At 52.2% G+C, this 19715-nt stretch overlaps 8 protein-coding genes across 8 annotated transcripts; 4 read left to right on the top strand and 4 right to left on the bottom strand.

The window, feature by feature from the left end:
- Positions 1–94: 94 nt before the first annotated feature.
- On the bottom strand, positions 95–2045 carry NCU06592 (hypothetical protein). Its single transcript, XM_957241.2, has one exon. It carries the CDS (start codon positions 1894–1896, stop codon positions 637–639), a length of 1260 nt encoding a protein of 419 aa, XP_962334.2. The 5' UTR covers positions 1897–2045; the 3' UTR covers positions 95–636.
- Positions 2046–3254: 1209 nt separating this feature from the next.
- On the bottom strand, positions 3255–4356 carry NCU06591 (hypothetical protein). The gene is made up of 3 exons (XM_957240.2): positions 4087–4356; positions 3608–4015; positions 3255–3549 (listed from the first exon to the last, which is right to left on the bottom strand). Exons 1-3 carry the CDS (start codon positions 4231–4233, stop codon positions 3514–3516), a joined length of 591 nt encoding a protein of 196 aa, XP_962333.1. The 5' UTR covers positions 4234–4356; the 3' UTR covers positions 3255–3513.
- Positions 4357–5563: 1207 nt separating this feature from the next.
- On the top strand, positions 5564–6781 carry NCU06590 (hypothetical protein; the record flags this gene model as incomplete). Its single annotated transcript, XM_957239.1, has 3 exons — positions 5564–5614; positions 6089–6151; positions 6320–6781. 3 exons carry the CDS (start codon positions 5564–5566, stop codon positions 6779–6781), a joined length of 576 nt encoding a protein of 191 aa, XP_962332.1.
- A 767-nt stretch (positions 6782–7548) lies between these two features.
- Positions 7549–9448, top strand: NCU06589 (hypothetical protein). Its single transcript, XM_957238.2, has 4 exons — positions 7549–8487; positions 8592–8662; positions 8747–8901; positions 9044–9448. Exons 1-4 carry the CDS (start codon positions 8274–8276, stop codon positions 9174–9176), a joined length of 573 nt encoding a protein of 190 aa, XP_962331.1. The 5' UTR covers positions 7549–8273; the 3' UTR covers positions 9177–9448.
- Positions 9449–9855: 407 nt separating this feature from the next.
- Positions 9856–11485, bottom strand: NCU06588 (hypothetical protein; the record flags this gene model as incomplete). Its single annotated transcript, XM_956855.2, has 3 exons — positions 9856–10825; positions 10945–11066; positions 11129–11485. The coding sequence occupies 3 exons, from the start codon at positions 11483–11485 to the stop codon at positions 10759–10761; spliced, it is 546 nt and encodes a 181-aa protein (XP_961948.2). The 3' UTR covers positions 9856–10758.
- Positions 11486–11553: 68 nt separating this feature from the next.
- On the top strand, positions 11554–13128 carry NCU06587 (hypothetical protein). The gene is made up of 2 exons (XM_956854.3): positions 11554–12085; positions 12191–13128. The coding sequence occupies exons 1-2, from the start codon at positions 11847–11849 to the stop codon at positions 12882–12884; spliced, it is 933 nt and encodes a 310-aa protein (XP_961947.2). The 5' UTR covers positions 11554–11846; the 3' UTR covers positions 12885–13128.
- NCU06586 (AN1 zinc finger protein) lies at positions 12946–14517 on the bottom strand. Its single transcript, XM_956853.3, has one exon. The coding sequence runs from the start codon at positions 14191–14193 to the stop codon at positions 13225–13227; it is 969 nt and encodes a 322-aa protein (XP_961946.2). The 5' UTR covers positions 14194–14517; the 3' UTR covers positions 12946–13224.
- Positions 14518–14820: 303 nt separating this feature from the next.
- On the top strand, positions 14821–18571 carry NCU06585 (Rad4 family protein). The gene has a single exon (XM_956852.2). The coding sequence runs from the start codon at positions 15228–15230 to the stop codon at positions 18348–18350; it is 3123 nt and encodes a 1040-aa protein (XP_961945.1). The 5' UTR covers positions 14821–15227; the 3' UTR covers positions 18351–18571.
- The last annotated feature ends 1144 nt before the right edge of the window (positions 18572–19715 follow it).

The following is a 19715-nucleotide window of genomic DNA, read 5'->3' as shown; positions in this document are numbered from 1 at the left end:
ACATACATCGCATTCTTGTTCTGGTAAAGGAAGCAATGGTAACAATGACACTTCCACAACAATCAGTCAAAGTTCGTTACATATTTACAAAGTTGGAAGTAACGAAGTCGATGCCGTTTCACACTACCAATGTAATGCTTGTAAGTCAACCAGCCCGAAGGCCAGATCTAGGAAATTCTTACTGAAAAGCATACAGAAATGCAATATACGTCCCCAACTAATAACTCCGAGGCTCACATATCACCTATGAAAAGTGAGTTGGGCGTACAACGAACCGTATACCCCTGCTCCCCTGCTAAAAAAAAAAATTGACACCTGAAACGCCAGTTGCAATCCACCAGAGTCCCAAAGTAGACATAGCGATACCTGGAATGCCAGGATAAATATGGCTGACTGACTGTTGCCCAACAAGACAGACATATTTAGTAATGAAGCAAACAAAACGAGAAAAAAATGAAATGAAAAGAAGGGAAGAAAGAAAAACAAGAAAGGAAAAACCGGGGAACGGGGAAGAAACTCTAAACTAAACCCATTACAAGAAAAAAAAATGGAAGAATAAACACGCCTCGGTATCGGGAGCGAGGCAGGCATAACGCCAGTTCCAAGCAAGGGTCCCCATCTCAGTCACATCTTCCCTCAAACTACAACATGAGTACTCATATGCTCGACCGCCTCCTTGATAGTCCTCAACATCCTCTGATTCACACAAAACGGGCATCTGACCGGCCGATCCGTCAGAGACACGGGTCCTCCACTCGGAATCGGCGTCAGCGTCAGCGGGTCCTCTACCCCCGTAGCACCGGGCACGAACCTCGCCCCTGTAGTAGTTCCATTGGCACCACCACCACCACCACCACCACGAGCAGGTGTCGACATGGCATTCGCATAAGCCTGTCCGGCAATCGTTCCCAACGGAGGTAGCCCCCGCTCAGCGCGCTCCCGTTCTTCGCGGGCAGCAGCGGCTTCGGCTTCAGCATCGGCTTCTTCTTGTTGGAGAGCACGCAGGGCATTTTGCAGGACTACCTCCGGATCGTCGTCGGGGGAAAAGCCGCCCATGGGTGTGTCGCCCACTGCGTTCAGACCGGGATGCTGTTGCGGCTGCTGAAGTCCGGCCAGGTGTTGCTGATGCTGGTTCTGGTGGGGGTTAGGTTGCTGGTGATGGGGAGCGGGGGAAGGACCCTCCATCTTCCTGACGATTTCATCCCTCACGCGCGCGCACGTGGCTAGCGTAGGCTCGACGCCCACCACGCGCACGACCGTGTCACGGATCACCGTGGGGGAGACGTCGGCCGTGATGCTCATGAACCGGCCCACGGCGTCGACGAGGTAGGGTATGTCGTCGGCTGGGTTGGGCGCCGTGCCGTGGCGCCGCTGGCGGCGAATCAGCAGGCCATAACGCTTTTTGAAGCGATGGATCCATCCCGGACTGAACTCTGGAGCTGTCTCGTCCTTGTAGCGCGGCAATTGGGTGAAGATGTTCTTGGCCTTTTCGGCGAGTTCCTCGTTAGACGGTTGCCGGCCCGAGGCTACCATCTGCTGGTGCCAGAGCAGGACGAGCTTCTCGACGTCGGGCCAGTTGCCGAAGCGCAGGCGCGAGCCGGAGAGCTGCGGGTCGCCATCTAAACGGGCGTATTTTGGAGAAAGAGAGTGAGAGACGGTCGATTGAGAGATGGTCTGGTTGTATTGCGTTTGAAACCACTCGATGCAGGCCTTGTGGCTAGGCCGGACGGTTTGCGAGTTGGCCCATCGTCGGAGGGCACGGCGCTGGTCGAGCGTCAGCGAGTTGCGTTCGCGTTCTTTGGGCGGCGAGAGGCTGCCGTTTTGGCTGCTGTTGTTGTTTTGGTTAGATGTGGTGTTGTTGGCATTGGTGGCAGCCTCGCTTTCGACGGCCGACATGGTCAGGTCCTCAATTAGGCAGTGGCCCGACGTTCTTCTATTAAAGCGGGCGGGCGGGCGGGCTCGGCGAACGAGTGGCTGCTGTCCTTCCTGTCTGTCTTTGGATGGACCGGATTCCCGAATGTCACTGACCCCTACAAGAGAGTATTCGGGGTTTAGTGTAATCCACAGTAATCGGGTGTGGGAAGTGAGCGAGGTTTCGGGAGGTGTTGTGATCGCTGTAAAGAGGGTTTGTGGCTGTTTTCGTTCCTAAACGTTGTCGGAGGAGTTGAGAGAGTCGGGGAGTTGGCAATTCAGGAGAAGATTTGGGTCTTGTTGTGCATGCTGATAGGCTGTTGCTGCGCTGCATAACCCTAACCCGACCCGCTACCCCCGCTGATTCATCGTCAGACATGCGCGTTTGGAGCATGCTCCTCACTTGTCTCCAATGCATTGTAACGTCAATGAACATCGCCGAGGTTGTATACCTCTACATATTTATCACAACGATGAATTCTTTGCTCGTCATCGCAATTCTTTATGCTTTAGACCGGTCAAAAACTCTACTTCACTTATAGGTTCCCTTGCCCGACCCACCTGAGACTTAGAGGCAGCAAGCCAGGTCATGTTTCTTTGCCTGTCATAGCCTAGAGGTACATATTTGACCAGCAGCAAACGAAGTGAGGATGCTACAACTCAAAACTTCCATATATCATATTCTGCCAAGTTCATTCGAATACCTCTTATCCTTACTCAACCACACAATGCCGTCTTCACACTTTCATAGTTCAACCAAAGCTGATTTGTATTAGTTGTCAACGCAAAATCCGAATCCTGGTCCTTTTATTCTTCTATCTTCTTCTTCTGACCCGTGAACCGCAAGTGTCCACAACGGGTGAACTTGACCGCAAGCACCTATCATTTACGTACACACGCTTTTATCACCAAGTGTGATATCTCCTCTTTATATCGCGCTTTCTAAAAAGTATACTCCATTTCGTTTTTAACTTTATTCTTTACTGCAAATATCATACCTATCATATCCGTCACGGATGTTGATACATTACGGTTGTTGTCTTTGACGTGATGTCTTTGTAGCATTCTACACCATTGCATCAATATGCATCGAAGAGCTAACTTTCATCACCAGTCACAAAATTCATATATGGTCTCCTGCCTGGAAACCTGCTTGCAAGTTCTTTCAGGTTTCAACAAGTCAATGTCACACCGTCGTTCGTCTTCAAGGAAAGAAAGGATGCGAACGTGCATGGTTTAGCAGTTATGGGCAAGTTAACATCCAGATTGACTCAACAGAACGATCTCACATCGATGAATATCAATCATCGTGGTCACGTCGCCAGTCATGAGCAGAGGTACTTGATGGTCAATATTTCCTTTTCATTCCTTCATAATGCTTTAGTGGACGTCTACCAGGTCAGACCAGCCTCATGGTAAACCACAAGCCAAATCGGTTCCTCAACCCCTTCATGACCGACGTAATGAACAGTTTGATGGGCACGCCAGTATCAAGTCGCGTATTTTTACCAGTCATGCGCCCGCATCTCAGCACAGTCCATGTACATCAACCCGCTATAATCCTTATGGCCCTATAAGACTGGCGACATTCCACAGACAGACCTAGTACTTCGTCCACTCGCGAGTCTTTGACCACAACTAAACCCAAGAGTCCGTTAGCACTGTTCTCTGGTTTGGTATACGTATGCCGACCTACCTTGTCAAAGCATTTACCCTCGTGTCCTCTTTCCAGCACAAAGTGCATGGCGGCTTCCAGATCGGCGACTGCGTAACGTGTTGCGTCAAGTTGGACCTTCAAGCTGCCCCCAATCTCATTAATCTCCTCGTATTTTCTCTTGTTGGCCTTCTTTTCGGATATGTAATTCTTCTTGGCTCTCTCGGCGTTCTTTGTCATGACATCCAGTTTCCTTTTGCTCTCTTTCAAAAGAGCCGCGAGATCCGCATTTTGCTTCATGAGACCCTCATTCTGCTTCATGACATCCCCGTTTTGCTTCACGAGGGCCTTGAATTGCTCTAATAAAGCTGTGTCTTGTCCCTGACCAGGCTCTTGCTCTAGAACAGGCATGGAAGCTGTGTACTGCTCCTGAACAGGCTCGGAAGTTGGCTGTTGTTAAGTCACGGAATGATCAGCGAGATGTTCTCAAAGGCTTGTACCACTGTTGACAACGTCTTTACCTGAATATTTGCCAGTGGAGAGGCAGAAGAGTCCGCACCCGCCGAGAGCTTGCTTGGGGTCCGATCCAAGGTTTTGGGTCTTTTACGTCCTCGACAAAAACGACGCTTCTTGACGCCATCAGCACTCGATTTGCTACCACGCCCCATCTTGCTTCAGGTAAAGGCGTCCAAGACGAGGGAGGGAGTAAGTATGGAGAGGGAGAGGAAGTCGGCCAGAAGACTGGGGTTGGAGTGTCTTCGCGTGACACCAGAATGAAAGTAGGATTTGGCGTGAGGCGGAAAACGGAAGTCCAAGGACAAGAAACTGGACCTGCCCTGCCTTCACTGGAATGGCCCTCGACTTCAAGGTGTCTGCGCAGCTGCCTAGACCTTTTCTGCACGGACCAAATACTCAGCGTGCCTGCCCAAAAGAAAAAAAGGAGAACGACACAAGCAACCGAATGAAGGCAACGCGCCCACAACGCAAGTCCCCTTCACTCTCCGTAGCCCACCACCATATCCACAGGGTGACTCAGAAAGATGGGATGATTTTATAAACAAACACCATTCACCACCCTACACAGCCAAGGTGAGACCCAAGAACCGGCAGGCAAAATCATGACAAGTAGTCAGGTACCTACCGTGTAGAGGTAGTCACTCAGTGATATGTCACTCGACACTAACAGCCATCCTTGATAGAAAGCTTAACATCAATGTTCACAGTTCGATTTCGATCTCCTGGTCTTACTATCGTCTATTACTGCCAGTGTTGGTCAGGTCGTTGTGAGATTGCTTACGGGCCGTGGTTTGCGGACTCCCGTCATCAAGTATACTTCGCGGCTGCTTCATGATTTCCCACAGACGGCTTGTCAAGATTCCACGTCACTGCCTCCTGTAACTATCTCCTGCTCGTCTGGTCCCTTTGGCTTGTCACCTGCCACCCTCTTGCCAAGTTGATCCGTTTGCTCCTCTCCGGTTCGGGGGGATGGTGAAGGGCAGGCTGCCACCTGGGAGATTACTTTTCAAGCCAGTCCACCACTCAGAGGACGCGAGAAACTTCTCCGTGAGATTCCTTATCTTTCTTTCGACAGTTGAAGTTCAGACGAGACCTTTTGCAGCTGAAGTTGCGGGTTGGAGTGGGTCCGGCGGCTGGCCCGACCTTCACCACAGCCCATCGAGACTCGTCGTCCCGCCCGTTTGTGAGACCACAACGGCAGGTGACGCGCAAACAATGCCTACCTATATTTTCATCCCAACTCGAATCTCCATTCACAGGATTTCACAATAGCAACTGGAAATTCCCAGTGGAACTGCAGCCAGAATTTGCACTCCTGCACAGACCAGCAAACTGCCCTCCTCGTCCCTATAAGAACCCCCTCTCCCCCCTCTCTCCTCCTCTGGTTTTGCTCCTTCTCCCTCTTCCATTTCACCTTCACAGCCACTCGGTCTTCTTGACTCGCCAGACACCTTCAAGCACACATCAGTCCTGGCAACAACGATGGTCGAGTCCCATCAAGACACGGACATCAAGATGTCCAACACATCTTCGGTAAGTCTTTTGCATCTGGCATCACTTGTCAGCAATGGTCTCAGATTCCTGCAAGAGCTGGAATTCTCTACGTAAAAATGCCTGCGCTGTCCTTTGCACACAAGAGCTGCTCCTGTTTTTCCGGGATAACCATTCGCCTGGATGAACCATGTTGAGCGCCTTGTCACTGTTGAGAGCCAGGCCGCGGCCATGGAAGCCGAGGTCCACCTTGGTACTCCCCCCATGATGCTATCGTTGTAGTTGGGGCTTTCGGGCCCCGTTAAAAGGAGAGCTAACTCAAAAACCCGGGGGACATCAGGGTCAGTCAATGTTGTCGACTCCTGGTTGGTTCCTTCTTCGAGCGCTGGTGGTGACAGCCGCAGCTCGAAGAGATTTATCCCGTTGACGGTCGAGGATGGCGCATGGATATGAGATTCACGCATTACGAGTGATGAGACTTACCATAGTGGGTTCACTTGCTGACGGGTGCACCAGTCCTCTCAAGGCACTACCGGCCTTGCCATTCGTAACCGGTCCGCAACCCAAGACATGGCCGCGGTAAGTTTCCTCACCCATTTGACATTGACATCTCATCCAGCCTCTTTCCCTTGCTCCCTCAGCTCCCACTCACTTTCCAGCCTTCATGGCAACTACTCCCTGCTCATGAACTAAACATTATCTACCATATCTTCGTCATGTACTAACCACTGCAAATACGTTTCGCAGACCAACACCAGCTCCTCGAGCGTTGCTGTCAAGGACATCATCTTGCATGCTGCCGCCAATGTTGGCACCGAAATGAGACAACTCGTCCGCGATTTGGCTCACAGCGCCGACCTCATTGAGCTGGGCCTGGCGCAGCTGCGTGTCAACGACGATGAGGCAGCCAAGGTCGCCAACGCAGCTGCGATCTTGAAGCTTGAGGAAGATGCCGACAATATTAACTACGAGAAGGATGTTCTTTTGGAGGCACAGCGCAACCAGGAGGATTGGAACAACAGCGTTCGCCGTGAACACGAGAAACGCCTGGACCGCCTCGAGGGCCTGCTTGACATCTTGGTGCAGGAGCATACCATGCCCGTTACGGAGGAAACTCGGGTCTCCATCAACAAGAAGCTCAATGAGTTCGAGGAGGCCCATAAGGCAAAGTGCGCGGCGGAGGACGCGGAGATTCTGTCTCGCAAGTGATCAAGGTCACTGGGGATTTCTGCTGGGATTTTGCTGTGGAATTGCTGGGTTCTCTAGGGTGCAAGGAGTTTTCATGTTTCGCGATACCCGGAGGGATGTTTCAGCATGGAGTTCCAGGAAAGGAGTGGTCACTTTGAGATTGTTGTCATCCAGACGTTGATCATTACCTTGGTTCATAATAAAAAACTTGATTTGTCTTGTTCGCTTGGAAGCCAGAAGACGTTGTGATGTTGATGTGTGATTTTGTCATGTCCCCATGTTGCTCAAGGATCGCATGCTGTTGTTCTTGCGAGCCACCTGGGGACAACATGAGTCAGTTCACCACAAATTGGCCCTTTAGATTCCCGATCGCTATGATGTTTTTGTTTACGTTCTCTTTCAGTGTCTCGGCAGAGTTAAATTCATCACGCACGTCTCCTGGACCTACCCAGGTAGAGACGCAACTTCGCTTTGCCCAGGAATGAAAGATTTATGGATTTGAACCAGCTCGGATTATGGAAAACTGTGAGTTTGTGACACTGTCACAGTCGTGACACAAATAGAGTGTCCGATATTATGGCAGCGAAGAAATTCCCTTAAAGATCCACAGAAGGTTTATCACAAGAAGACGTTCCAGGACAGACCAGGGATCGGCGTCTTGTCCCGTTGCATCACCAATTCCTTCAATGCTGTCTCTCCACCCACAATGACACCCCAAATGATTCGATGGAGCTTCCATGCTACCATGACCACAGAACCACTGCCGCAACTACAACCCTACCTTGCTGCGCTGTCAAAGTCGGTCTTGTCAGATCCAACGACTGTCAGCTAACCATCAACACAACGTGAACCTCAAATGCTCTCCACTTTATCAGGTCATGAACACTAAGAGAAACGGCGCTGCCTGGCCTGGCCAGATCCCATTGGAAGCCTTCACACTTCTCTCCCTTTCTTAACTCCGATATGGTGCCGTGGAAAATGGTCGGTTGGAGCCGCAATGCGTGGCCGTTGAAAAATGTACCCGCTCCTGTGCCTCAACCCATCAAGACCCTTACATTAGCGCTCCGACTCAAATTCGTGGAAAACACCACTCGCATACCCTTGAACAGCCTGAGCTTACTCTTTGGAGACGGCAAATTCTTTCATCTGAGAGGAGAAAGTAGCCCTGAGAGCGGCCACATTTGTGAGGCACTGGAGGGTCAATTGCTACATCGAAAGTCGGTGAACGCGTGAAGGAAGAGGTCATGATGAAGCTAATCAAGTCTGATGCAACAGCGAGGTCAGGCAACTGGCTCGTCTTCTCGTATTGACGATGTCTTCACGTCTTATGGTTTCATTATCGGGGCTGGTTGAGGTAGATGGCAGCCTGTTCCAAGCGAGGAGGCGGGAGTCTCCATAAGGAGGTGAATAATCCTCTTACTTTTGTCACATCACAACATCGGAACAACACCTTCCAACACTCACCAATCCTCTCGATTCCCCTCACACACTCCCATAGCACTCAATCAACAAGATGGTCAACCTCCTCACTCTGTCCTTCGCCGCGGTGGCTCTCACTCCCCTCGCCGGCGCCGTTCCCACCACCCGCGATGTAGCCTCTGCACCTGCGCCCTTCTCCTTCGCCAAATGGGTAGACGATATCATCGCCAAACCCGAGGAGGCAGCCACTCCTCAGCAGGCTCTCGACGCTTATTATGCCTATGTCAACAGCACCTCCACCGACAATGGTGAGTACTCTACTGAGTCTCTCCGCTCCAAAAGCATTTTGGGAAGAGAATGAATGTGGGCAGTGAAACAACTCGGAGCACCGAGCTAACCTCAACCCAAACAGTTCTCCCCGAAACAGCTTCCAAGATGCACAAGCGAGCCATGTGCAACACAGTTGTTGGCAAACAAGCACCGGTAAGTTCTTTCTCACCACCCACACACAAAACACGTTCAATGTCTAATGTTTTTCTTTTCTCTTTTTTTTCTCTTGAGAAATAGATCCCCGACGCAGTCGAATGCATCAACTACCTCGCCCGCCTTAACACACAGACATGCGAGGTCTACAGGGGCACGAACCACGTCTCGTTCGTCGTGCGTGGCAATGCTGAGATGATTGGCGTCAGGCCGGATACCAATGGTGCTTCGACGATTTGGTAAGTTACCCACCTACCTACCTACCTACCTACCTATCTACCTTCCTACCCAACCTGCAGAATGTGGACAACAACAACAACAACGAAGAGGAATAAACATAAAGAAGGAAGCACGCTAACAGATACACCCTTACAAAAACAGCAACAACGTCGCTCGCGCCGGCGGTAAAATCATGGACGCCTGCTCCCGAGCGGACAACACGGTAGAAGGTGAGGAGATCACACCGGATGCTGCGGCGATTGCTGTGCACATTATCCAAAGGGGTGGATATTGAAGAAAGAAAGGAACCAATATCGGCTCCTTTGTTCTCTGGTGCTGTAGCCAGAGAATCTTCAGGATGTGTATCATCACCAAGCGGCTGGGCGATTCAGGTCGTGTCAGATCGGTAGGGATGTTGGGATTGTATAGAGATCTGGGCGCGAGGCTGCTAGGAAAGCGCAACTTGACGTATCAAGGCCTGATAGGTCCCACTACTTCTGTCGTTGCTCCTGCAGAATTCGTAGAACTAGCTGCCAGAATACAGTTCCCTGGGGCTGTTGTTATCCTCTATATACGTCCATCAATAAATACTGTGAAGAAATGAAAAGGAAAGGGCAGTCAGATGCTTGTCAGCTTCAAGAACATGATGCCCATTGTTGTGCAGTTTGCGTGTTGGCAGAAAGGGATTTGGTGAGTAAAGTAAAAGGTAAAAGCAAAGGTAAAGGTTCTTTTTATCTTCTTTAACAGCGATGTAACACAGGAAAAAGACGAAGCACAGGGAGAATATTAGTGTCCAGATGTGGTGATCGATGGGGCTCGCCGTTCAGGGAATTTGTTTACATCTCCAGGGTTAGAGGTGAAGAAGCCAACAATGACATTGAAGACATTGAGTGGGAAACATCGAGGAGGATGGCAAGGGGGGGGGGGGGTGGTGGAGTTGTCAATGAGAATGAGCTGAATGAGACAGTGATGTGATGGTCAGAATTCTGACGAGCACAGTGACAGCGGACATGGGCAGAAACTGATGTATTTATTGATGCTGCCCAAGTTCATTAGCTGATCGGAACTATCCGATAGCATAGGTCTTCTCATGAGATGACTCAAATGACGAGAGTTAGAACATTAGGCCGAATGGACAGACTCTCTATGGCAGAAAACTGTCCGGGACACGCAATTTCGAGTAAGACTGGTTCCATCTTTGTCCCAACGCTTCATTGAACAGAGCCTGTTGGGGTATGGCGAAACCCACCAAACCATGTAACTCCCCATTAGGAAAGCCTGACAACCGCGAACTATGCAATGTTGGCGTCCAAGAAGGCAAGGAGTCTCCAAGCAAAGGCACCATGAGAAACTCAGTATTTTGGTGAGGAAAAAGGACGAAAGATAGCCCAATGATTGTGATATCTCAGGTCACAGGACTTCGTCTTTGTGATTCCATGCCAACCGCTTGATTGGGCAATTCCTGAAAAGTGCTGACGGGACGGCTTGACAACATCGTCATGGCCACTACCCAAATATGTTGCCTCCGATGCCACATACTGAACATTCTTTGGTAGACAATGGCGAATTGGCAGGGAAATCCTGGCAAGATCGAGTATGGTCTGTACGGCGCTTCAGATGAATTGCCGAATTCGTCTCAAATACCGGCTCTAGCTTCGGGTCCATCTTTCTCTCAACTTCGCCCAGAAGGATTGGGATTCGGATGTTGCTGGTGATATCCGCAAAGGTTAACGATGTGTGACGATGTCGGTTCCTTGACGCGATTCTCCCAGGCGAAAACTTTCCATTAACCAGTCGCTATATATGTACACAGGACAAGTCCAGTCCGCAACGCCTTATGTCCGTTTCGATCATCATAGCTGTCGTTTTCGGGCACTTTAGTGCTTGGCGGGGGCAGCAGCGGGAGCCTGCTTCTCGGTGGTCTCGGAGGTCTCGAGGAACTTCCTATCGGGGTGTTAGCGATCGTGGGCACTTGTGATGATGCGTGATGACGATAACGAAGCAGACGTGGCGCTGGTACGGGCGGAGGGACGAAGACCGAAGGAGAGTCGAAGGCTTCGTACTTGATGAAGTCGGCCTCATCAGAGCTGGAAGCGTTGATGGGGGGAGTAGCAGGGGTCTTGCTGCTGCCGCCGGAAGCAAGGTAAACACCGCCGAAGAGGGAGCCAAGAACACCCATGGCAAGCTGTAGGAAGCTATTGTTAGTGGAGGCTCTTGTTTATGCTATTGTTGGGGAGGGGCCCTGACGTATTGGGAGGCGACCTTCTGGCCGAAGAGGTTGTAGTATTGACCCATTGTGACGGAGGCGGTTGGAAGTCCTGGCGGGGTGTTTTCGGAGCTTGGTGGTGATGGGACCGGCGTGGAGGATTCGACGGTTTGGAAAACGACGCAACGAAAGGTGCCAGAGAAGCTCCGTCGCGCAGCCTGCCGAAAATTTGGCTGCCTGAGGTTGCAGAAGCCGCCAGCCAAGCCCGACCTCCCGCTGCCAAGCCGCTGCCCCGTAGCCGTCCTCGAGCCGCCCTGCACGTCCAGAACGTCAAAAGTCGCGGAAGGACACACGGACCACCCACATGCCCGCCAGCCCCATCCCCGTCGCCCCGCCATGCACGCTAAGTATGTACAAGTGTTATCGCTCGGTTATCCACTACTTATCGACCGTCGCTACGTCACTGCTCGAATTGCGCCCGGCTTATGGTCCGGAAGTGAGTGGAGGAAGCTCATCTGAAGCTCAATGGTGTTAGCTTGCCAGCGCATTCTGCTTCTTACCATCACCACATCCTAGTGTACTCTGGATCTCCCGGGGGTTTTAATTTCTACTTGTAGCTACCTTTGACGCGACATCAAAGACAACGACGACCTTTTTGTTTTGTTTTTTATCATAAAAATACATCACCGCGCCAACATCGCGCAATCCGTCGCATACGAGCAAATTCCCAATCCGCGTTAGAAGCAACAATAAACCACAATGTGGCCCTTTGGCAACAGCAATAACCCGGACAAGCCGGCGCCGCCCACGCAGTCTCCTTCAGAAACCAGCCCTATACAAGACAAGGTGGAGAAGAAGGTTGTCGATGTCAAGAATGCCGTTCATGACGAGCTCAACCCCCAGAAGCTACCCGCGCGAAGAAAGCTCCCCGACGGTCTCCAGAAGTTAGTCGACAAGACTGACAAGGAAGAATTTTATGATGATCTCTACGAGGGCTAGTACGTGTTTTGCACCGGAAAATCAACACACGAAAGAATAAAAAAGAAAGGAGTTTAGGCCCAACAGTCTCGCGGAGCTAACATTGGTCATGTACTCTACGACAGCATGCCTCCCTCGACCGAGTCCAACGTCCGTTACGCCGCCTACGCCTCCCGCTTCCGCACCATTCTCCTCTCCGCCCACCGCTACGTCGCCTACACCTCCGATATCGGGGAGTCCTTCCGCCCCGTCGCGCACCCGTGGCTCGTTCGTGGTGCCTACGGCGTCTCGTGGGCGTACATCCTGGGCGACGTCAGCTACGAAGGATACAAGGCATACTGGCACAACCGGCGGGTGCTGGACCCCAACGTCGAGCTGACATCGCGCCAGAAGCGCATTCTCGGCTTGATCGATGAGAACGGCACCAAGAAGATGGAAGACGACAAGCCGACGCCCGGCAAAATCACGCCGCTGGAGGATTACCGGACCGTGATGCTGCAGCGCCTCATCTTCCAGAGCGTGGCCAGTATGGGACTGCCTGCGTTTACGATTCACAGCGTGGTGCGGTACAGCGGGCGCGCGATGAAGAACGTCAAGAACCAGACGATCCGGACCTGGGGTCCCATTGGTCTCGGTCTGTCGGTCGTTCCCTTCCTGCCTACTTTGTTCGACAAGCCAGTTGAAAATGCGGTCGAATGGGTGTTCCATAAGGCCTTCGAGACATTTGGCGGCAAGGAGGCTGTTGGGCATGCGCCACTTATCGGAAGAGAAAAGACGCTGAGTGAGAAGCCTACTCCTCACAAGGAGAAGAACGAGTAAGCGGGATAGAGAGATGATGGAGAGGACATGGGCTGGCCAAAGATGTATGAAGGGATTGTTCCCATGCGCTGTTGAAGTGTATTATAGGATTTCTACATTTATATGCTCATTATTCAACAAATTACTGATAGATTGACAAGTTGCACAAGATATCATTACTTGTGAAGTCATCTAGGAAAAGCCCCAACATCTTCCCAGTCCCAGCACTTGGTATAAGGAAGTGTCCATGAGAAATAAAAAACCCCTTAAAAAGCCCATCACAATGCTCTCAGAATATATAAAGTGAGGACGCGAACCAACTCCCACTATCCCACATCCTCCAATTACCAGCCAGCCTGCCTCACATCTCAATCAAATCCGGTGGCGGCCCCACCCCCCTCAGCAGCACAATCGTATTCCCATTCACCAACACCTTCTCGATCTTCTCATTGAACTCCAACATCCTCCCGCCCTCCACATGGAACACCCTTAGCCGATCCTCCTCCTTGCTCGACTGATTGTTGATATTCTGCACCTGCAAACGCCTAGCCGCCGCGTCCAACACTCTCCCCACCACCCACTCCTTGTTGTAAAAGAACTCGCCCTTGGGGATCTTCGCCTTGGCCGTTTCGCTTTCCGCCTCCACATACAGATATATCCTCTTCTCGGGAGGGATCTTGTCATCGCCCTTGGCCGTCTTCTTCAGCGTGTTGACCGCAATCACCCTTTGCGCAGCCGTGCTCGGTTTCGGTTTCGGTAGCGATCTTGCCGCCTCCTCGCGCTTCGTTTTCCCCCACAGCTTGAACCGTTCGAGCGCACTTTTGGCGCTCGCTTGCATTGCCGCCGCCGTCGCAGCGGACGCTGCTCGCGCCCCGATCGGAACCTTGGATTTGCAGTCGTGGTCTTCGGCCAGCCGGTGCTTGAGGCAGTAGTCCCGGTTGCAGGAGGGGCAGTGCACGCCCGGGACTAGGGAAGTGCCGATGATGGTCTTGCAGGCGTCGTCGGCGCAGGGCTTTTGCGAGACGAGCTCGCGCATGCGTTTCCCTTCGCCGGCGGAGGGCCGGGCAAGCTGGGCAAGCCGGCGACGCTCGGCCCAAGCGCCCGCGCAGGCGCAGTTGTGCGATGACTCGGACCGATGGTCGAGGCAGAAGGTCTTGTGACAGGATTGGCAAAGGAAAGGGAGAAAGTCGAGCTGATTGCAGTATTCGAGCTGGCAGTGCTTGCCGACTAGACTGGCGTCGGTGCCGGCGCTGGCGCCAGAGGAGGGTGAGGCAACGTCGGCGGTAGACATTTTGACGTAGCTAGTATCGGAAGAGCCGTTGTTGGACATGGTGAGAAGGAGGGTTCGCGCGGGTTTATATATGGGCGTTCGATGGAGGATTGGTAATAATGCAGTGCCCCTGGATTGTGATGGCCTCGAGGTTGTAGATGGTCACCCCTGCCAAGTCGTAAGGACGATGCTGCCTTCGCTTGTGACACAATAGCTAAAGATAGCTTAGGCGTGGCAAAGGGGTCGTTGTCGTCTGAAGATTCGCAAGCTGGATGTAGAGTTTCGCTGTCACGCGACGTGCTCTTGGATAATGGATGACAAAGCAGATCAAAAGCAAGTCGAAGGATGCCGAGGAAAGAAGGTACCCTTACAGGTAAACAGTGGCTGTCGTGACGTTGTTGTTGCCTTCGGGGGTCCATTGCGCATGCATCGCCTGCCTTTCAGCGCCGTAGCGGCCCTCGCGGCCCTGTCAGCCGCTGCCTTCAGCCGCCGCACGGTGGATCTGGAAGGGTCTCGAATGCACCGATATTGTGGAGAGATCTGGTAATCAACAGGGGCAACAACAACACAGATTGCCTGCCGGTTTACCAGAGGCGGCACTGGTAGCGCTCCAAGTCCACTGCGAGTCCACTGCACTGCCTGCAATTCGTGGGGTAAAGTCACCTCTATCCTCCCGTCATATGTAGGTGGTGATGTCAGTCGTTCCATTGCCCTGAGACAACACAAAACATCTTCACGTTCCTTACCGTCTTCCACCCAATCCTGCCTTGCGCCTTCTTTGGTGAACATGGTCTCTCTATAGCGATAACCCCTTCGTTGAAGCTGTATCAGAGTTTTGACTTTTTGACTATACGAAGCAATAAAAAGCAACTGAACAACAACCGGTAAACAGCAACAACCTGAATCACATCCACACAAAATTCAGGGTTAGGGTACTTGAGCTTTGTTTCCTTGCCATCCGCAAGGCCGAACGCGTCTTGTGATGACGACATAGAGGCGTTGGATGTAGTTGGATACATTCTAATACAGCCCAAACGAACACATTTGACCCCCCGATATGATCAGTCGTCGAGAGACACAGCACCTCGCCCATTATGCCTCCATATGTACCCCGCAAGCGAGTCCGGGATGAATCCCCGCCTCCAGCCAACGACCTGAAAAACGATGCAAAGCGAAGAAAAGGAAAAGAGAACCTCAACGCCGCCAAATTGTCTGCTCCACCTCGGAAGCCGACTCTCTTTGACGCCCTCGACGCAACCGCCAGTCCCGCTTCATCTTCCAAGACCAGCCTCGCAGCCTTGGCGCTCGACGAGAGCTCCGATGACGACTCCAGTTCTCTCTCATCCTTGTCCGATGGCGACTTTGAAGACGTTCCGGTCCTCAAGAAACAAAAACACAATGTTCAAGTAGGCGAGGACGAAGACGAGGATGACGACGAAGATCTTGAATTTGAAGACGTCGAACCCTACCAGCCCCAATCAACCACAGCAAACGTTCCCGAAGTACCCGCTGGCGACCTCGAACTGACTTTGATCCGGGACACGCGCATATCCCTCGCCAACGCACTAGGGAAGAAAGGACCGTCCAAGCTAGAGCGGAGGATACGCGTCTCGACTCATTGTGTGCACGTGCAGTTGCTTCTCTGGCACAACGCTGTTCGTAATGCGTGGCTGTGCGACCCAGAGGTGCAAGGAATTCTTTTGTCGCATCTCCCTCCGAAACTTTGGGATGAGGTGGATAGATGGAGGCGGAATAGTGGGTTGGAGGTGGTGGTACCTGATGGAGGTGGTACTGAGGCTTCGACTAAGAAGAAGTCACCCGCCCAGAAGAAGACGAGGGCGCAAGTGAAAGGAAAGGCGCAGGCGAAAGGGAAAGATGCTGCCAAAGCGGACAGGTCGCGCGACTGGGGTCAAGCAGCGAAACATCTTGAAAAGGGCGCGGTAGATATGAGCCATGGCGATCCACTGTTTCGGTTGATGAAAGTCCTCAGCGCGTGGTGGAAGCAGCGGTTTCGGACCACGGCACCGGGGCTACGGAAATGGGGGTACATGACGTTGGAGAGGTTGGATCGCCTGACGAAAGCCTTCAACCAGGAGGAGCATCAACCGGAACGATTTGGAGAGCGAATCGCCTCTTTGGAAGACTTTCGCGAGTGTGCTTCGGAATGCGCTGGGAGTCGTGATGTTGGCGCTCAACTGTTCACAGCAATGTTGAGGGCACTGGGGTTGGAGGCTAGGTTGGTAGCTAGTCTCCAGCCCTTAGGGTTCGGCTGGACTAAAGTGGAAGAGGCAGATCCGGAGAAGGAAGAAGATCTCAAACCGACCCCTAAAAAGAACATGGGAGCCACGAGTATGGCCAAGGAGACCGTTACAACTCATGCATCAGGGAGATCTACAAGACGAGGCGCGAGCCGTAAGGCAACGAAGATTCAAAGGTCTAACTCGGAGCTTATAGCAGCAGACAGTGACGACGATCTAGTCATTAGTGATCACGAGCCCGAACCAACACCGCGAATGAAGAACAAAGTCTACGACAAGGACCTGGAGTTCCCCCATTACTGGACCGAGGTTCTCTCCCCAGTCACCAAGAAGTACCTACCAGTTGACCCCATCGTGAAATCCATCATTGGAACGAATAGGGAGTTGATTGAGTCTCTGGAGCCACGTGGTAGCAAAGCGGACAAGGCCAAGCAGGTCATGGCCTACGTCATGGGTTACTCGCCAGACGGCACAGCAAAGGATGTCACAGTGCGCTACCTCAAGCGGCAAACCTTGCCTGGGCGCACAAAAGGCATGAGGATTCCCATGGAGAAAGTTCCCGTTTACAACAAGCACGGCAAGGTAGCAAGGTACGAAATGTACGACTGGTTCCAGACCGTGATGAAAGGCTACGCTCGAGGCGGCAGGAGCAAGCCCGCCATGACCGACGTCGATCTAGAAGAAAACGCGACGGACCTGAAGCCAGCCAAGCCCGAGAAGAAGGAAGTCAAAGAGGGCCAAGAGACTCTACAGTACTACAAGCAATCCAAAGAGTTTGTCCTCGAGCGACACCTCAAGCGCGAGGAAGCACTCCTGCCCAACGCGCGACCAGTCAAGATGTTCAGGAACAAAGGCAGCAGCGGCGGCAGCAGCAAAAAAGCGGCGACCACCACGGCCGCCACCCAAGACGAGCCCGTCTACTCCCGCAAGGACGTAGTCCACGTCAAGAGCGCCGAAACTTGGCACAAGCAAGGGCGAGCTCCCCTTCCCGGTGAGCAACCGCTCAAGCGCGTCCCTTACCGAGCAGCAACGAACAACCGGCGACGAGAGATTGCGGAAGCCGAACGGCTTACAGGCCAGAAGGTGCTGCAGGGATTATACAGCTTCGACCAAACGGATTGGATCATCCCGCCGCCCATCGAGAACGGCGTCATCCCCAAGAACGAGTACGGCAACATTGATTTATTTGCTGAGCACATGTGCCCTCAGGGAGCGGTGCACGTGCCATACCGCGGCGCGATGCGTGTGTGCAAGCGGTTGGGCATCGACTACGCGGAGGCGGTGGTGGACTTTGAGTTTGGAAACAGAATGGCGGTGCCGGTGGTTCAGGGGGTTGTTATTGCCGAGGAGCATCATGATCAGGTGATGGAGGAGGTGGCCAAGGATGAGGCGGAGAAGAAGAGGAAGGAGGATGAGAAGCGACGGAAGGCGGCGTTGGGAATGTGGAGGAAGCTTTTGATGGGGATGCGAATTGTCGAGAGAATCAAGCAGGATTATGGGCATGTGGGTGATGAGGTGGAGGTCTTTGGGAGGCATGGAAGCGGAGGGGCGGATATTCGGGAGTTATCCGACGCCGAAGCGGAAATGGGTGAAGATGAGGAAACGGGCGGCGGTGGGTTTTTGCCCGAAGGCTTTGAGGTGGAGGATGAAGAAAGGGATAGCCATCTAAGGTCCTCTTTCTTCCCGGTGGTAGATGAGGATGATGAGGATGGGGAGGATACACTTGAGGTGGATCATGGCGAGGGAGAGGGCAACGGGGACCAAGCGGAAAGGAAGAAAGAGTCCGCGGTGATGAGTACGAAACCCAAGCGCAAGGCGGCTGCTGCCAAGGCGAAGGCGAGTATTCCAGGTTCGCGAAGGAGAACGAGGCGCAATGTCCCTTCAAGTGAGGATGAGGACGAGGAGGAAGATGAAGATTCGGAATTGTCAGATTTGGAGGATGATGAAGAGGATTTCTGAGCGGGAAGGTCCAGTCTTGCTACCTAGGTAGGTAGATTACCGATATGGCAGTGTTCAGAGGTAGTAGCTGAGCTGCCCTTTGCGTAGATACCCACTTGCTTCTATCACTTAACCACCGAATATCATGACGGAGGTTTTGTAATATTGTCACATACATCATAGTTGGGCAGTGTGAGAGTTAGGCCATAGTTGAAATGGTACTGGTTTGCAATCTGATCTGGTCTAGAGGATTGAATGATGGTGACCTCGGTCTTGCTCGCATGCAGTGTTGTGAAGAGGTGGGTTGGGCGGCCTGGCTCTTAATACCTCTAGCGAACCAGATCAGAAAATATGGCAATCTAATTGCGGGTCTGAATGTTAACTTGGTACCTGGGTTCTCGCGCCTGGTACACTGCACGACAGGTCTTTCGAAATGTTATGGACGCAATCAATGACCAAGTATAATTTCGAAAGCATGAACAAGGAACAATGTGGTGTCTTAGATTTTAGAAAAAGCATACCCGCAGCATAATTACGCAGAGGGAAGTTAACCCGAGGTATCGAGCTAACACTCAAACCAGTATTGGACTGTACACTAATGTACATTACGTATGAATTGGAGTCGTGCCCCACCCCCACGAATACAAGTCTAACCGGCTTGGGGTATTTCTATCTCGGCTCTTTGTACGGCCTCTTCTTAGGTAAAACCGAACTGTACCTATTGTTCTGTAAGCTGCGTACACCAGTATCAATATTACACCATGACAACAACTGTCTTTGGTCATCAAGCCTTCATCATCACAATTACGCAAGCTTTGCCCCGGAAGCTACAGCCAGTTTCACTCACACTCACCCCAGGTTGATCGACTCCGACCGAAGTCAATGGAGTATTGGGGTGGGAGGACGATTCTGTCCCACCCCCGCCGTTTTGCTGGCGTCCAACAACTGCACAAACTAGGCCAGGCAGCCAGGTGACCCAGGTATTCCTACCTAGAGGTACCTCTAGGTATTGACACACATGGACCCTACCCGAAACACTCAAGAAGAACAGGAGGTCTGATTCTTTAAGAGATAAGAGGCGTCAAGCATGGGGAAACGACGAGTTGGGTGGTGCGTATTCACGATTTTTTTTGGTGATTTACCCGGGATGGAGCATCCAAAGTGAAGGAAGGAACCAATACAATTCAAAGTAAATTGTACCTTCCCTGTTCAGCTGCCGAGTCCATGTCCACACAGGTCGGTTCCAGCTTCGTCTGTGTTTTTTGGGCACTTGCATTCTTATCAACTCATTGATCACCGGGCCGTTTGCCTCGGCAGCCGCATGAACGGGTGACGGTGGCCTGGCAACGTGTCGCTTGCTCACACTGTCCGATCCTGTCATCAAGG

The sequence above is a fragment of the Neurospora crassa genome, linkage group IV, assembly GCF_000182925.2.
Source record: "Neurospora crassa OR74A linkage group IV, whole genome shotgun sequence".
Lineage (NCBI taxonomy): Eukaryota > Fungi > Ascomycota > Sordariomycetes > Sordariales > Sordariaceae > Neurospora > Neurospora crassa.
Note: the sequence above shows the minus strand (reverse complement) of the source record. Positions and strands in the feature narration are given on the sequence as shown.

Excerpts from the sequence above, each read along its gene's own strand:
- NCU06587 (XM_956854.3), top strand. The coding sequence starts at position 11,847 with ATGTGGCCCTTTGGCAACAGCAATAACCCGGACAAGCCGGCGCCGCCC. Across the intron at positions 12,086-12,190 it reads GATGATCTCTACGAGGGCTA|CATGCCTCCCTCGACCGAGT; the intron begins GTACGTGTTTTG and ends ACTCTACGACAG.
- NCU06589 (XM_957238.2), top strand. The coding sequence starts at position 8,274 with ATGGTCAACCTCCTCACTCTGTCCTTCGCCGCGGTGGCTCTCACTCCC. Across the intron at positions 8,488-8,591 it reads CAGCACCTCCACCGACAATG|TTCTCCCCGAAACAGCTTCC; the intron begins GTGAGTACTCTA and ends CAACCCAAACAG. Across the intron at positions 8,663-8,746 it reads TTGTTGGCAAACAAGCACCG|ATCCCCGACGCAGTCGAATG; the intron begins GTAAGTTCTTTC and ends CTTGAGAAATAG.
- NCU06586 (XM_956853.3), bottom strand. The coding sequence starts at position 14,193 with ATGTCCAACAACGGCTCTTCCGATACTAGCTACGTCAAAATGTCTACC.
- NCU06591 (XM_957240.2), bottom strand. The coding sequence starts at position 4,233 with ATGGGGCGTGGTAGCAAATCGAGTGCTGATGGCGTCAAGAAGCGTCGT. Across the intron at positions 4,016-4,086 it reads CTCCACTGGCAAATATTCAG|CCAACTTCCGAGCCTGTTCA; the intron begins GTAAAGACGTTG and ends ACTTAACAACAG. Across the intron at positions 3,550-3,607 it reads AGGGTAAATGCTTTGACAAG|TTGTGGTCAAAGACTCGCGA; the intron begins GTAGGTCGGCAT and ends TCTTGGGTTTAG.
- NCU06585 (XM_956852.2), top strand. The coding sequence starts at position 15,228 with ATGCCTCCATATGTACCCCGCAAGCGAGTCCGGGATGAATCCCCGCCT.
- NCU06592 (XM_957241.2), bottom strand. The coding sequence starts at position 1,896 with ATGTCGGCCGTCGAAAGCGAGGCTGCCACCAATGCCAACAACACCACA.